The sequence below is a fragment of the Polyodon spathula genome, chromosome 10 (genome assembly GCF_017654505.1).
Source record: "Polyodon spathula isolate WHYD16114869_AA chromosome 10, ASM1765450v1, whole genome shotgun sequence".
Lineage (NCBI taxonomy): Eukaryota > Metazoa > Chordata > Actinopteri > Acipenseriformes > Polyodontidae > Polyodon > Polyodon spathula.
Window position 1 is genome coordinate 42,876,982 of NC_054543.1, and position 16,395 is coordinate 42,893,376.

At 36.3% G+C, this 16,395-nt stretch overlaps 2 protein-coding genes across 3 annotated transcripts; one reads left to right on the top strand and one right to left on the bottom strand.

Annotated features, from left to right (window-relative positions):
* Positions 1–669: 669 nt before the first annotated feature.
* Positions 670–6,522, top strand: LOC121321962 (protein mono-ADP-ribosyltransferase PARP9-like). Its single transcript, XM_041261348.1, is given in 8 exon segments — positions 670–1,615; positions 2,104–2,331; positions 2,845–3,066; positions 3,485–3,508; positions 4,007–4,628; positions 4,783–4,922; positions 5,148–5,304; positions 5,719–6,522. Coding segments are annotated over 8 exon segments (2,586 nt in total). The 5' UTR covers positions 670–730; the 3' UTR covers positions 6,027–6,522.
* Positions 6,523–6,617: 95 nt separating this feature from the next.
* faima (Fas apoptotic inhibitory molecule a) lies at positions 6,618–13,315 on the bottom strand. 2 transcript variants are annotated; one of them, XM_041260369.1, is made up of 5 exons: positions 13,234–13,315; positions 11,163–11,298; positions 10,671–10,899; positions 9,690–9,739; positions 6,618–9,057 (listed from the first exon to the last, which is right to left on the bottom strand). In XM_041260369.1, exons 2-5 carry the CDS (start codon positions 11,271–11,273, stop codon positions 8,908–8,910), a joined length of 540 nt encoding a protein of 179 aa, XP_041116303.1. In that variant the 5' UTR covers positions 11,274–11,298; positions 13,234–13,315; the 3' UTR covers positions 6,618–8,907. The 2 variants fall into 2 exon arrangements, with proteins under 2 accessions (XP_041116303.1, XP_041116302.1); XM_041260368.1 differs by lacking the exon at positions 13,234–13,315 and adding an exon at positions 12,278–12,555.
* Between the last annotated feature and the right edge of the window lie 3,080 nt (positions 13,316–16,395).

Genomic DNA, 16,395 nt, shown 5'->3' on the forward strand with positions numbered 1-16,395 from the left:
CTCCTCTGGAAAACAGAGTCTGTAAAACTAAACTATAAAACAGTACAATAATAATAATAATAATAATAACGTATTTATCAAAGCTAAAACTATTTTAAACCTAAAGCGGAGAGGAAATGTTCAGACTTTTAAACCATTAGAAATTATTTGACTGTAGATTTTAAAACTTGAACTGTTAGCCGTTTTTATTTAATAAATACAGTAACTAAAGCGCTGAGTAATTATATTAAGATGGTAGTTTTGTAAACTAGACGTTGACAATAGTGTTTGAAACACCTTTTGTATTTTGCTAGACCTACAGCTCCTCCGTACAAAGCAGTAACAAGAGCAGTTAACAGTCACTCTTTCACTTTTGATTCCTTGTACGTGGGTTGTTTTTGTTTCATGCAAATGAAGGCTTAATCATATAGAAACTGATTCGGGATCCTGAAAAGAAAGTTAATTAATCTCAAGTAAGTAAATACAGTACGCGCTTTTAATAACGCCGTGTTTGTAAAAAAATAATGTGTTTGGCTCTATCGACATTCGTTTTTATCCTGCATTCTTCGTAAAGTGGGTGAGCATGTTCGATAAGCTCCTGCCCTAGACTAGGTTTTCTTGTTTTAGTTTCTTTAGTTTTTACATTGTTTAATAGTATTTACTTTCAAAATCGACGACTGGGTTGCAGTCTTTTTTTTTCACTCTTTTTTTTTCACTTGTAGCTTTTTCAAAGAATAGTTTTAAGGAGAGCATGATGAATATGAATGAAACCAGCATACAAGTTCCAGTTGATAGTGGAATCGCTCAAACTCTAACTGAATCTGTGGGCTTAAGCTATATTGTGAGGAGCAAATTTGGATGCAGTGCTGTTCTTAAGAATGCCAAAGCTATTGGATCTCACCGTGGAGAAGGATCTTTCAAACCTGAAATAAGGTACTCGAAGACACTGGACAAGGGGGTGAAGATCTCCGTCTGGAAAGATGATTTGACCACACACAAGGCTGACGCTGTGGTCAATGCAGCTAATGCTGGATTACAGCATTGTGGTGGCCTTGCTGCTGCCTTGTCAATGGCAGGTGGGCCAACTATACAAGTGATGAGTGATGAACTCATAAGAAGGCGAGGGAGTGTCTCTACTGGTGAAGCAGTGGTTACTAGAGCAGGACACCTTCCCTGTAATTTGATTATTCATGCTGTTGGCCCTCAGTGCAAACCACTGATCGGTAAAAGAGAACTGGATGATGCATCAACTCTACTCAGAAAAGCTATATGTAGTGTGATAAAGGAAGCAGAGAGAGAATGTATTCATTCAGTTGCAATTCCTGCTTTAAGCTCAGGTTTATTCTGCTTCCCCCTACCTCTCTGTGCAGAAGTCATTGTAACTACATTAAAACAATATAACAGGCATAACTCTTCAAAGAAGAGTAGTGTAAAAGATATCCGCTTGGTGAATCACGATGATAAAACAGTCGCTGAAATGGAAAAGGCCTGCAGAACGTTGCTTGGCCCTGCAGATGACAAAACAGCATTCTACAGCGGCGCTGTAACAAATGACACGCCTACCCAATCAGCAGATTCAATCCGAATTCGAAATGTCACTCTGCACATCAATCACGGGAGTATTGCAGATGAGAAGGTAAGGTCTCAATTCCATGCATGTGCTATTGCTCCAGAAAACCACCCAAAACCACCTCCCCCCCAAAAAAACTAATGATAATATCCTATATATATATATATAATAATTAAAACACATATGTCTTACATCTTGTTAACACGAAACATCCAACAGCTGTTAAACAATAAACTTAACATTATTAGAGCAGAATTTAATATATTCATGCAAGGCTGCCGCCACTTTTTAAAACTTTTCTCAGAAACAGTTTTAGATACAAGCTTGTTATGAAAATTCCTCTGACAGATGAATTAGTAGGGCTTTCGTGTCAATTTTATTCCACTGTCTTCTTTGCAGTTGGTTCACAGCAGTTTTAATTATACAGATCTTACTCGCATACGTGTGTAATATTTGACAACCTGTTTCCAATTTATTCTACCAGAGATGACTTTCCTCTTACATTATGCCTGAGTTTGAATTGTTTTTGAATACGAATGTTTTTGTTTTTGCAGGCCAATGTGATTGTGAATACAGCATCAACAGATCTTAATTTAACCCAAGGATATGTTTCTCTTGCAATTCTGAGTAAAGCTGGGAGTCAGCTTCAGCCTGAAATATATAAAGTAGCAAAATCACATGCATAGCATGGTGCTGTGATAAATACTAAAGGATTCCAAATGGGCTGTGATTTTCTATATCACACTGTATGCCCACACTGGTCAGATCGCCAATCATCAGAGGTTTGTACTGTGTCATGATTTTATTAATTTAGAAAATGAAACAGCACTTTGTATAATGGATGTACAGTGTTTTACATTGAGTTATTTGGCGATATCTTTGTTTGTCTCATTCTTGGTCCAAAGTAATGTGTTTATTGCCAATGTAAAAGACAGGCATAAGTTCAAACTGGCAGCCTTTCTGTTCCCTAATGAGCACCTTCACCTCATTTCACAAGCAGGGGTCAGCATTACCCCTGACAGCAGGGCGTGTTTGTTACCGGTTCAGAAATCAGAACCTATTTAACCTATCTGTTTTTAAGTTTTGGAATATTTTGAAGAAACCATATTGTTGTGAATAGATGTTAAATTGATAGTTGTTAGGTTTTGCTTCTTGTTATGTCAGCTTGCTTGTGTTACGCATACGGTTGTGTTTGTTTTGTTGTATGGGTGTTTGTTTCTGCTGTTTGTGTGTACCACATACATGTGGTGTAGTGGAGCATCTTATTTTTCATTTTTTTTTCTTTTTTTTTACAGATACTTTCTCATATTGTGATGCAGTGTTTATGTATGGCTGAAAGAGACTGTGTGAAATCCATTGCATTCCCTGCCATTGGCACTGGGAATCTGGGTTTCCCTAAAGACAAGGTGGCAAAAATCATGATGGAACAAATTTTATGGTTTGCTGAACACATGTATAAGGGCAGTAAACTTGATGTCTTCTTTGTTCTGTATCCACCTGATCGGGACACTGTCAAGGTAATGGGTGCATTTGGCTTATAGTTAAGTCAATGCAAATAGTGCTATCCATTAAATCTGCATAAAAAAATGAGGTGTTACAAAGAAAATCTTTAATATCCAAAAAAACAAATATCAGAGGGACGGAGATACTAAATCACCCAGAGAGTGGTGAGGGTAATTGGTTACCTGGTGACATTTCTAGGCGGCACAGAGAACTGATTTAGTGTAACACAGCAGATGAACACATTGGGCTTGTGGAAGTGCAGCAGCCATCAGTAACTCAAGGAGTATAGCTGTTTCTAAAACAACAGGGAGAGATTTCCTGTTGATGGTGTTGCTGTTTCTAAAACAATAGGGAGAGATTTCCTGTTGATGGTGTTGGTGAATATTTATCCATATGAATGCCTGGCCTATATGTAATTTTACCATTTTGTAGGCCTTTGAGAGGGAATTAAAAGCAGTTAAAGAAAATTAAAGAGTGCTGGTAGCCAAGCTTTTGACAGCTCGACCAATGGTAAGCATACAGATTTCATCCTTTCAATTACTAGGGCTTTAAGGCACTTGCCTGTAACCAAGTAAAGTTCAGCTTCTGGGTAGCACTTCCTTGTAGGCGGAGGTATTTCAAAAGTAATTATTTCATTCTGGTATGTTAATTAAACATCAGTACAATTCTACATGGTCCTTATTCACAACCTATTTGTGTTAACTGTCATCTATTGTTTTAGCCATTTTTGACACAGCTGCCTCTCCAGAATGCCAAGGCTATGATGATCACAAAATCAGCATTTAAAAAAAAAAAATCATATACTTGAAAAACATTGTCAGTCATAGTAGTGCCGTGCTTTTGTTTTTTAAATCATTCCAAAGGAGGAATAACACAGATGGTGCTGCAGAGGGTGGGGAAGATGGTTGAACATCCCCTAATTTTCCAAAATTCCTTTCCCAGCTAAACATTTAATCCCTGCGTCACAATAACTGGAAGGATGACATGTCCAGTTCACTGGGTACTAATAAGCAAGGACTGTGTGTTGAAATTTGTGGAGAAGATAAGGAAGCACTAATGGAAGCAGAAAAATGGATTAGACACACCCTGCTTCATTCTCAGGAACGTCTCACCATTCAGAACAATCACATATATTACTTTGGCCAGAAGGAGCATGATGATCTGTGTAGAATTCAGCATAATTACAAAGTGTCCTTAAAAGAAACAGTAAAGGATGGAGAAGCGAGTTTAAAGATTACAGGCACTCCCCAGAAAGTCATAAAAACAGTGCTGGCAGTTGAGAAGCTGTGCTGTGAGGTGCAGGAAGAGTATGCCATGGCAGAAGAGAATGAGATGTTGCAATCCCTGGTCCAGTGGCGACGTGCTGACATGCCTGCACTGGCAGAAACAGAGATCACTGGCAGTGTAGAGAGAGCATACTTGTCAAGGAAGACATCACCAGTCATTGTCATTAATGGACAGAACGTGAAAGTCTCTTTTAATTTCGGACAGCAAAGTGCGACAGCTATGACAGACCATGGAAAAGCTTACAATTTTGAAAGGAAATGGAAGTACAGATGCTGTGCGTTACATATTGGTATTTGTAAAAACCTTGTATACTTCTGTTCTCTGCATTTATATGTAACTCTATTCCTACAGTAAAGTATGTTCTGAACTTCATGATGCTGACACTTGTTCTGTCATATTCCTGGAAAGATTACATTCATTTTATGTTTTTCATTTCTGTCTAGGCCTGTTGGATACAGATTACGCCAAGATATACACTATCTCAAATGGATCGTTTTGTCAAAGGATAGTTGAAGACCCTTCCAAAAATCAGCATAAAGAGAAAGTCCAATTATATAAAAAAACTGGTCTTGAAGTTGTAAAGGTACATGAAGCCATGAAATAAGTTGGTAATATATACTGCCATGTAAAATCTTTACACAGTAGGCTTATATCTACTGATAGCACAGACGAGCAATATGAACAAACTTTTCCAGTCTGTGTACTGAGCAGACACACCAAAGTGCTGTACAGTTCAATTAGTCTATAGCGGTTAAGTGAGATTTCAGTGCTAACAGGTAAATTTTTATTATTTGTTTAATTTCTTCAGATTAAAAGCATAAACAACCCGCTTCTGAGGATTCATTTTGAATTGAAAAAGAATGCTCTGGGAGGAAAAGCACAGACTCTGTACCACCGGGTCCCAGCACAGTTCTGCATTCCAGTATGCAGGGCAGGATTTTGGAGGGTATATTCCCAGCCAAAAAGTATGTTTTTTGTATTATTGTTATTATTATTATTATTATTATTATTAGTAGTAGTAGTAATAGTAGTTGTAGTAGCATGCCATGACTCTCGTTAAAATGTACCAGGTGCTTCTATACCTACCCTCTCTGTTAAGAGTGTTCACTTGTGCACAAATAGCAGAATTCTTAACATAATAAGTCCTCTCCAAACTGGTGACATAACTTTGGGTATGAGTATCTTGATACGCCTGTATCCGAAACTGATGAAACCAAAAGTGAACATATAGAAAAGCAGAATATTCATGTGGCTGAAAGAATACAAAACTAACACAAGCGTGGCTTACACAGGGGCCTAATGCAGGTGGATGGCATACAGTATCAGATAGAGTGCTTTGTAAACATGAAGCTTCTTTAATATTCCTGTTTTCTTTTCAGAACAAAATTTGGGAGCTGGCGTATATTTCAATGAAAAGCTTGATACATTGATGAGAGACCAGAGTAATGATTTTGAGAGTGATGCACTGATTTACATCTTCGAAGCGCAGGTTGTGACTGGGAAAACCACAATTGGCTCAGCAGAATTGATTGTACCCCCTGGTCAGAGTGAAGACCGTCTGACACGGTACGATAATGTTTCCGGTGGAACGTCCACACGTGTCATTTTCAACAGTCGGCAAGCTTATCCTGAATATTTAATTACGTGCAGACAGTCACCTGCCTCTCCAAGAGGAAGAAATGTTTAATGACATGCCTGATTTCAGAGGTTCCTTATAACACAATTGTCCTTTAACTTTTACAGCCTTATTCAAACTTTATCACTCACATGTGTGCTGAAATAAAGGATTGTTAGATTTATGATCAGATAATCACTGTTAATGATCTAAAAAATACTGTTTAATCATTTACTTGTTTAAGATATATGTATTGCATATGATTATATTCTTGTTTATCTTAAAGTTTGTTTTTCCTTGTAATTGTGTTAATTGACAGTTCTCTCAAATCTAGAAGTTATTTTGTGTTAAAAGGTGGAAGTGATGTATTGACGAAATATGGTTCAAGATCACTGCTTGAACCACTTTTATAAGCAGTTGACAATAATAAAAACAGTAGCTTTGTAAGCCTTTCACCCTACTTGGTGGGGGAATGTTACTTTGAATACACTTTTAGCAAATAGGGGAAAATTATAATTGTAAAATGATATGATCTTCAAATCAAAAAATATTTCTAAATAAAGTAAAATTACAATGCATTCTGTATGGTTTTACTTATTGTGATATTTTATATTGGTTTGTTTATACTAACAAGAAACAGCAGCTCTTTAAATCAGAGAAATACATAATGTAATAACATTGTAATAACCGAGTAAATGTCAATGGTTCATTCTCTGGTGGAATATATATATATATATGTATATGTGCCATGGTGTTTATATGTAATTACACTGGATGTTATTCACAGGGCCATTACTGTGGAATTACACAGTTCTCACCATGTAAGAGCAGGGAACATGGTTACTGAGTTATTACAATAAAATTACTGTATTCTCTTGTGAGCCGAGAAACCAAGTCAAGCAGACAAAAGTGAACACTTTTAAAGTTTACCTTAGTAATTTACACAGTAAAAAAGGTGCCTTTTGTGAAAAGTACAGGATTGTACAAACTGTGATCTTAAAGCTGCATTTTAAATTACAAAAAGTAAATGTGTATTTTTTTTTTTTCATGGCAACTGCACCTTACAGATATTTTCTTTTTTTGTGAGGATGTTTATAATCATAGGCAAGTGTTATACAAGTAAGCAACATCAAAAAACAATGTTAAAAAATCATGGTATATCATCTGACAAGTCATATATATTTGATTATAAATTTGTGTTGCAAACCAAACATAGTTTCATGCTACATAAAAAAGGATTACAATGGCTGAATGTTAAATAAGCCAACTTGTTACAATTAATTTCATTTGTATTTGTAGCAAAATTAGTTAAAAGACTACCGTGTATTTCTGTTCATTTAAAAATAATTTTAAAATGTGTATTTATTGTAAGTTGATACAAATACACATGCACAATGCATGGTAATATAGTTTACATTTCCAAAAGCAGGACACTAGCAATGCTACAGTACATTCAAAAACTTTTTTTTTTTTTTTGCTGAAGGTTAATTAATGCGATAATATTGCATTATCTACAAACAGTCAACAAAATAATGGTTCACACATATTCATCTTTTCTAGAAAATGTACAGTATTTAATTTGATAAGGATTAAAAAAAATAAAACCTGAGCTGTGAGCCAAGTGCACCCTTGTGTAAATCCTAAACTGAAAGTACAGTGCTTCCCCTTTAAACTGCGGAACAGGTTATAAGGTGTTACGGTCATGGCTCCCATTTGCCCCATAATGCCATTACAGTAACAGTGGTATCCTCTATAAGGCAAAACACAAACAGCAGTCTCTTAACTATGGCTCCCAACTGCAGCGTTATAAAGGGGAGCACTGTACTTAATTCACACTTGATCTTCTCAAGACTGATACTTTAGGGAAACAACAGAGTACAGTGTATAATGTCACAGAACCTATAAACATTGCAACATTACTTAGCTGTCATTTTTTGATTTTAAACTATTAAAAAACAGTTTCAGTGACTCGATTAGTGTTCACAAATTAGGCTTCTTAGCTTCTTACCCAGAGGAATTCTCTCAGAGTTCTGAGAACATTAGATTTCAAATAGTAATTCAGATACAAATTGGGAGAATGATATACATCATATCACATGACAGTATGTTGGTTTTCAATAAAAATAGAAACATTCAGGAAAAAGTAGAGTACAGTAATATACACACACACACACACACACGCACACGCACACACACCAAATATGTTCATGTGTTCAGCTCTAAAATAGAAGACACTTTCAGTCTTAAAAATAATGAGAGGTTTGAAATAAATGACCAAGACACATTTTACTAATTGGTGGCAATGTTGATGTTTTTGCAAAGTCCCTGGACCCAATTCACAGCAGACTGCTAAAGTAGAACACAATTTTGAAAAACCTAATTAAAAATACCAAATAATATGATTTACATTGTCCTTACAAAGTAGGAATACAAAAGATGACAAGTAATTGAATTGAAATTGTTCTTAGCAGGGTTTACTTTATATCTGGAAAGACATTATGTCATTACAAAAGAACAGAAAGAAATGTTGGGCTACAGCAGAGGCTCTTTGTACAATCCATTAAACCTCAGGTTTGTATTGCAATGAGATATAATAAAAATGATACGACATGAATTGATGTCTAATTCAAGGCAAATTTAAAAACGCTGCTGCCAGATCCATTTCTTTCAAGATATTTTGTAAAGTACAAAAACACTTTCATTGCCACATTACATCCTTCAGAAATATAACCTGTTACACAACACAGTTAAAATTAATGGATTATTGCAGCTTCTTTTTCACATTCAATTGTATGCAGCACACTGTGCACATAATCTAACATTATTTCAATTGTGCAATCGTTGGGTTCACTTGTAGATGGTTTGGGACCGGTTTGGGAAATTCTTAACAGCTGGGATTATCAGCAGGCTTGGTCACATTTGTAAAGTGAAATCCTAGTTATTTAAGTGAATATCACTCTGCTGCCTCTGGTATTTCTGTCTCATCCACGATTAGAGAATGGATTATGCCCTCCCTTCGTTTCCCACTGCTCACTGCCTTGATATAACACTCATGGTCTCCGATAGTAAAATGGGTCTCTGTGCCATCGTCAACAAATTCTCCCTGAAACAAAGCATATGTATTTCATTGTTCAACACTGCCAACAGGTAAAGAGGTCTTTGATTTTTGATATGCAAGCTATCAAAGTCTGGGATACATGGTGTATGAAGTAAATACATCTCTATGATACCTCAACAAGTGTGGTTAGTTGTTTAGTATACTATAGTTACTACATAATGCTTTATAACATCATGTAGCATTATCAAGGATAACACTTGAGATACTCATTTCAAATTGGGTGTGGTTCCCAACTTTAAAGCTGGGACAGCCAGTACCTACCAAGGTCATCAGAGAGTACAAGGAGGACCTGAGAATCAATACCTGTATCCCATGAGGACTTGATCAAATGAATCCATTAAAAAGAGAAAACGCTAATAAATGATTTAAGTAAAGCTGCAGCATGCTGTGCTGTTTGCTATACCTACAGTGTGTGTTACAGACAAAAGGTGATACAACTGTTTGATAAAATGTATTTTCAACCAAGAGACTTCCCCATCATTCTAAGTTCTTGTGAATACTATTCATGAAATGTATGATCTACTTTAAATATTTAAATATTAGTAGAAGGAGATTTGTTTTTTCTATAGCCACACAGTAATCTAGTATTAAACAATTAAGTGTATTCATATACCTACCGCAGTTTCCATTTTTTTCCCATTGCACCATATGTCCATCGTATCTTTCTCTGGTAAAAACAAAAAAGAATAATACTTTTAGAAACCTGTGCTTAGACCCATTAAAAATGTTTACTGCAAACAGGATGTTACTGTTACAGGGAATGTATACTCACTAGCTTTGCTATCAGAATCTTTACACCCTTAAAACTATATATTTTTGTAATGTTAATTTATTTTTTAAAACAGTCAATGTCATACACTGGTGAATGTTCCTGGAAAAAATTGCATGTTTTGTCCATTTTCAGACATTACAAATGCTATTTTCTGCCTAAAAACTCAATGTTCTCTGTCTTTTTTTATAATCAACAACTACACAAGTATGTAAATTACTTTCCTCAGTTACTGTACACACTGAATAATCTACACACATCAATAACAGCCACAGGCAAAATGCAGCTATGGAAACTTCCCCATTGTTCCCAAACCGGCAAATGGAAGCTGTGAGTCATCATCTTTGTTGAATTATCATGCATCTCACATATATATATAAAAAAAAAAAACACAAAGCAAAAAGTTCTTTCTCAAGGGCCACAATTCAGGAAACCTGCCAGAACTGTAATGGCGGTCAGTCCTTCTCAGAGAGTGGCCTTGACTGAAACTGCTATAAAAAAAAAACAAAAAAAAAACCTAAAAGTTCAGAAAATGCTATTCAAGGATCACTTGTTTGCTACGTGCCAATTGCAGTCAACTTCCCGGTTGGGATTTGCGCAAGGCTCATTTAACACAATATGTTTCAGAAATATGTGATCACAGACAATTTCCTCGTGCAGTTTCCTCATGATCAGCTTCAATGCCTGTGCACCAATGACAGAGAAGGGCAGCTTTAAAGTTCTCCAAGGGAAACTTTGCACAGCTGCCACAGCTGCTCACCCATATTGCTGTATGCATTTAGTGTTCATAAACATGAATTACACACTACATAAACCAAAATGTACTTACCTAGTACTATCCGACAGTCCACTCCATCCAGGTTTATTACCCATGTAATGGAGGTCTTGGATCTGTTTTCCATGTATTTTTTGAGACTTTTCCCGTTAATTTCAAGCGTATATTCATAGGCAAAGCCGCTAACTGCATCAATATTGATGGTTGCTTTAGTTTCAGTTCCTCCAACACTGAAAGTTTCTTTTCCAACCAGTTTGAACATCCAGTCCCTCCTTAGTACCTCCTGATAAAGAAAACAATAATGAAGGCAACAGTGACGATGATATGGATGTACTGCCACCATGTGGAAATAATGTGATGGCTGTTTTGCGTGTTTCAAATGGTGCAACTAAATGCTTGCATCAGGTTTGTTTTTAGTATCACTAGCATGTATATTTTCTATATTATTACATTCTATACTATAAATCAAGTAGGAAATGATTATTCCAAAAACAATTTTAAATTTAGTACCGACCTGAATCTCTCTCAGCTCTACATTTGACCTACCTTTCCATCCACATACACGACACGTTTTCCTGAGGTTGTCCCATGCTCAAATTCAATTTTGTGAACGCCGTCACTTAAGGCCACTTCCCAAACTGCCACCAGATCTGTCATCTTCTCCAGATGGCCGTAACGAGACCTTGTTAAGTAAAACAAACCAAACAAAAAAAAACCCACTTTCAAATAGATAACTACAAGTCACATTTTCTTCTATTGCTAAATATCATCTCAAAAGCAGTACCACATACTGTACAGCACTGAACAACAGCTGCAAGTTCAGCAGCAAGTCTATTACTGTAAGAAGCTTATTGACGCAGAGGAACCCATATACATGCTGTGGAATCCATAGGACAAGGTTAAGAATAGATGGAATGTCACTCCAAATAATGGGCCTTGATGTCAGCGTCATTAACATTAATGTTAAAATAATGCTGCTGGGTCCAGAAGGGCTAATGGATACCTTGGACAGCCTAACAGGGCTTAGGCTGCCAAACACACAGGTTAGAATCCTAGAATGATCTGGACCCAGGGGCTACATACAGACGCAAAGATAACATGATCTAAATTCATGCTTGTTTCTTGTATGAAAACAATTTTAACAAAATGCAACACAATAGCTATGTGATTGAATCAGGCAGGGCACCCACAGCAACTGTACTTATTTACACAAATACTTAGGCCTACAACCCCCAGGTAAGCAGCTGGAACTTCAGTATAAAATGCTGCTTAAGAGAGCTACAGTAAGTCAAGTACAGCAATTAGATGAAGACCTTCAGCTTCAGTTCAGGTTGAAGAAATAAACAACAAGAGCATTATTAAACATCTAGCGTCTATACTAACCTAGCACAGTTACAGATAACAGTTAAATCACGCCTATATATGCTGTAGAAGAAACAACAACGCAGAGTTTTGTAAAGGTACATTATTCAACCAGGCTTTACTTATTTGAATCTAAGATGCGCTCCGTGTGGTTAACCGAATTTGTCAAGCGTATGCATTATTAACGTAACTGTTTTATTACTGTGTCAGTACTAATGACTGCAGTGATACGGCTGCACATTAATGTACACGACGAAACATTTGCAAATCTAAGAACAAAATGGACCGCTGCATCTTACCTGCTCCCTGTTGCAGGTCACACCTGAGCTTCTGCTGATCTGTGTAACGAGAGTAGTACTGTCACTATGGAAACTACAGCTTAGCTTCAACAACCTTTGGTTTGTTGTCTTTATTAAACTATACAACCCTACTCCACTATGCAGACCATTTTATCTGTGCACAGGAAATAACATGATTTTAAAAAAAGACATTTAAAAGCGTCATCAGCTTCAATTTTTACAATTGTCTAATTCAGCTCCCTAACAGAGCTGTCCCCCCATCACAGTGCCGTCATTTGTTAGCAGAATCCCCCAGCGTTCTCGCGACAGGATCCTCAGCCCCCTCCTCCTCAGGGTCGGGTGCTGAGTCACGTGATTAATGTGTTACCGGAGAAGCTGAATGGTGCGTTTTAGATCTCGCCAAGGATGCGCCGTCAGCGTGTATGTGTGGCTCTGTGACCTGCCTTGTAGCGGCATCGCAAACGTTTGTTCGGGCTCTCATACACCCAGTTTACCCCTCCATTCATTTGTTTACAACTTATTCCTCTCTCCTAAGGAAGGCACTTTCAACATTGTTTGTATTTTATGCAAAATAAAACATGTTTAAATATGGATAAAATATTTGCATCAATTGTCATAGTATTAAATCTACTAAAAATAAATACACTGACAGTAGAAATGTCATTATACAGGGTTGTGTTCTTTATTTCCCAATTAACCTGTTGCTAACACTCACCCGTACATCATTGTGTGTTTGTAGGTAGAAACAGATCTAATTATATCTTAAATATTAACATTCCTACATAAAATGGCAATTTTCAAATAATTACTTAATTATAAGGGATTTCAAAAATAGCACTCTGTCAACAGACTGGGTTAAATATCAAGTTAGAATTTGCAACTTTATTATTTTATTAAATGCAAATCATAAGTTCAGTCAAAATGCAGTGGTCAGCCGATGCAAGTTGTCTCTCTACCTTTCAGTACTCCTTTATTGTTTACATCCGAGTCTTTGTGTCCCAGATACTTTGCAGCTGCTCCGTGCATAAAACTGCAAGTAACTGCGTGGCTGGAACGCACTCAAAGCTTCTTCCGTCTCATCTCTAAGAACCAATAAGTTTGCATTAAAGAGAATATAGGCGTGTCCTTCAAGAGGCGAAGCGTTGATTGGTTTGAATTTGGCTGCTTTTTAAACTGGCTTCTGCTTTCTGGCTTGCCTTGTTTTGTGTTGGTGTAACTCAGATTTTCATAAAAGAAGGTAAAACGAGAACAAAACAAACAAACAAACAAAAAAGGACATATCGGACATATTATTTAAAATGTTTTTAAATATAGGCTTCAATCGAGATACATTTATGTTTTGTATGCCTACTTTTTATGTATTTATTTATTTTTTACAATTATATTAGGTAATATTTTTTTTTTTCACACACACACACACAGAACATGTATTTTGTGCAATTTCTGGGAAATTAATTTATGAAGGTGATGAAAATGTTTTTGTTAGTTCTAACATTGTATTATTCAGCAGTATGTCCAGTCTCTGACAATATCCTGATAGAAATATAAACATCTGGATTTTTTGGACACAGTAACTAGTGGTACAAAACACCAGTGCCATCAGAATCAATTTACATTTACACAGTACGATATTTCATAGGGTTAATTGTATGATACGATACTGGCAAGATAGTCATTTGAACTGACCTGCAGACTTCAGTGTGGGTACTGCAACATAACAAGCTGCAGTAAAGTTACTGCAATCACATACACTCTGCAGTTTATTATTACAGTGTACTTATGTGTATGCTATGATAATACTAGGAAATAATGTTTAGCATATTAGAACACAGAACTCTTTTACACCCTGGGGCTTTCATTAGTACTCATGTAATGTATGGTACTGCTGTTAGATTTTGGAACAGTAGTGTTTTATATATATATAAGTATATATATATATAATATATATCTTGCAGGATATATATATATATATATATAAACGTCCTCGTTTCGGCTTACGTCGTCGTTCGCGTTTGGGTATAGTCGAACGTACTGGGTTACACTGCTTAAGTTTTTTGATTCAAAGTAAACCCATTCAGCTTGCTGACCCAATGGAAGACAAAAACCTAACAGGTAATAAATGACTTGTGTTTTAATTCAGACTATTTTTTTGCACAAAATATATTTTCTAATATTGTATCAAAAGCACAGAAGTGCTTTTTTAACCCTTTCTTTTGTAATGGTACTGGTACTGAACATTATAAAGATCTTCTGCTACATGTAAGATTCTTTCGAGGTGCTAAATCCTGGGGTTTAAAATTATCACAGATAAATTGTGGTGAAAATAAATGTATAAAAATTGAAATTGGGAAATACACAAACAAAATCAAAGAGAGAACATTATTATTATTATTATTATTATTATTATTATATTAGCATGACTATTGTGTCTGGTCACGTCACAGGCTGACGTTTGTTCTTGTTGTGCCATTTTGCTGTACTATTATCACTATTGTGTTGGCGTTTGTTAGTGTTTTTCATCTGCTCTGTTACTATGGTGCACTCTACAGCTTTGTGGCTTGTTTTTGTTTTCTACTGTTCTCTAGTTACCAACCATATTCTCCACCTCTCTACCAGCTCCCAAAGGAATCTTGGAACACCTGTCTGATACTGGGCTTCAGTGTCAAATGTAAATCTACCATGAGCCCCATGTTTGTTAGAGAACACAGTGTATTTATTCCTGTGTAATGTGCTGTCTTGCAGATGTGGTTCTCGTGGATAAAAAGTCTGCTGCAGAAATTAATGACCCCTAGTGGTCATTTCTAAAATAATTTCACTTTTGAAACTTTTTTTTTTTTTTCAGTGTCTGAAAAAGTACAGTAAGCCTTGTAAATAATTATCACAGCAGGTTGAATTATAATTCTGAGTTATAGAGAACACATAATAGGATATGGAACAGGTAATACATTAAATTTGAATCATTTTAGAAAGTACAGCATATCTGGTCATTTAACATTGTTTTTGTAATTTAAACAGAGGAACCATTGTCTTGTTTTACACAAAGATGAGGTCCAGCAGCAGCAGGCTCGAGCTGCACGTCAGTCACAGCGAGCTTCTGATCTGGAGAAAATCCTGGATGGCGTCAAGACCAAGATTCAAGACCTGGAGGATGACTATATTGCGAAGGTCGCTCAGCAGCAGAACCAGATGAAGCAGCTACAGATGGATAAAAGGGACTTGCAGGTATTAGAGCACTGAAAGTTTAGTACAGTGCAGGGTGGGGATATAGAGTCTCTCCACAAACATTTTATTATTTCTCAGCTGCAGAAGAGGCTAGAGTGTGTTGTAAATAAAGAAGAAAAACACACAACTAGGCAAAACAAAGTCTTTCAGCAGTTTTGCAAGAGAAGAGCCAAAGAAAGCTCTGTGCTTGATCAACAGTAAGTAATCAAAATGCAAATTAACAACTGCGCATCCAACTGATGATGGTGAAAACTGTCCCATGTGCGATAGAAAGGTAAGTGGTGGGGACACTGCACAGCTGAGTGTGGTTTTCATCTATTACAGGAAATACTGATGAGTTCCCAGGAAGAATTACCAGTTAGAAGAAAAAGACAAAAATGAAATACTAGATGCAACTCCAAATTATAAAGCACGTCTCAAGTTAAACAATTACATCATTTTTTATTTTATTTAAAACAAACTGGATTTGATTGCATGCGGACTCAAATAGAGAGCAGTGTTAGGTGTGTAATGCATTTTTACAATGTATTCATTCAGAATATGGTATACTTCCTAGATAAATGAATAAAGGGAAATCACATTCTTTGTTTCCAGGGTCATCAAGAAATTGCATACACTAGGCTGGTGTTGGCATTGCCCATCACAACCTCATGCATGCACAGTGCGAACTGGTGGAGATAACCTTATACCAATTTCTTCACCTCTACTCATGACATTGTAACTAACAGCTTTCTCCCTATTTTGCATTCCTACCAAGATCATCCTTTTACCAGTTTATTTAACAAGAATATTTAGATAAAGTAAATAAAGCCATTGCTTTTTTCGTATAATGTCCAAGAAAACTCTACACTCAAGTTTGTATAGTTAAGAGTTCCTACATGATAGTAGGAACATCT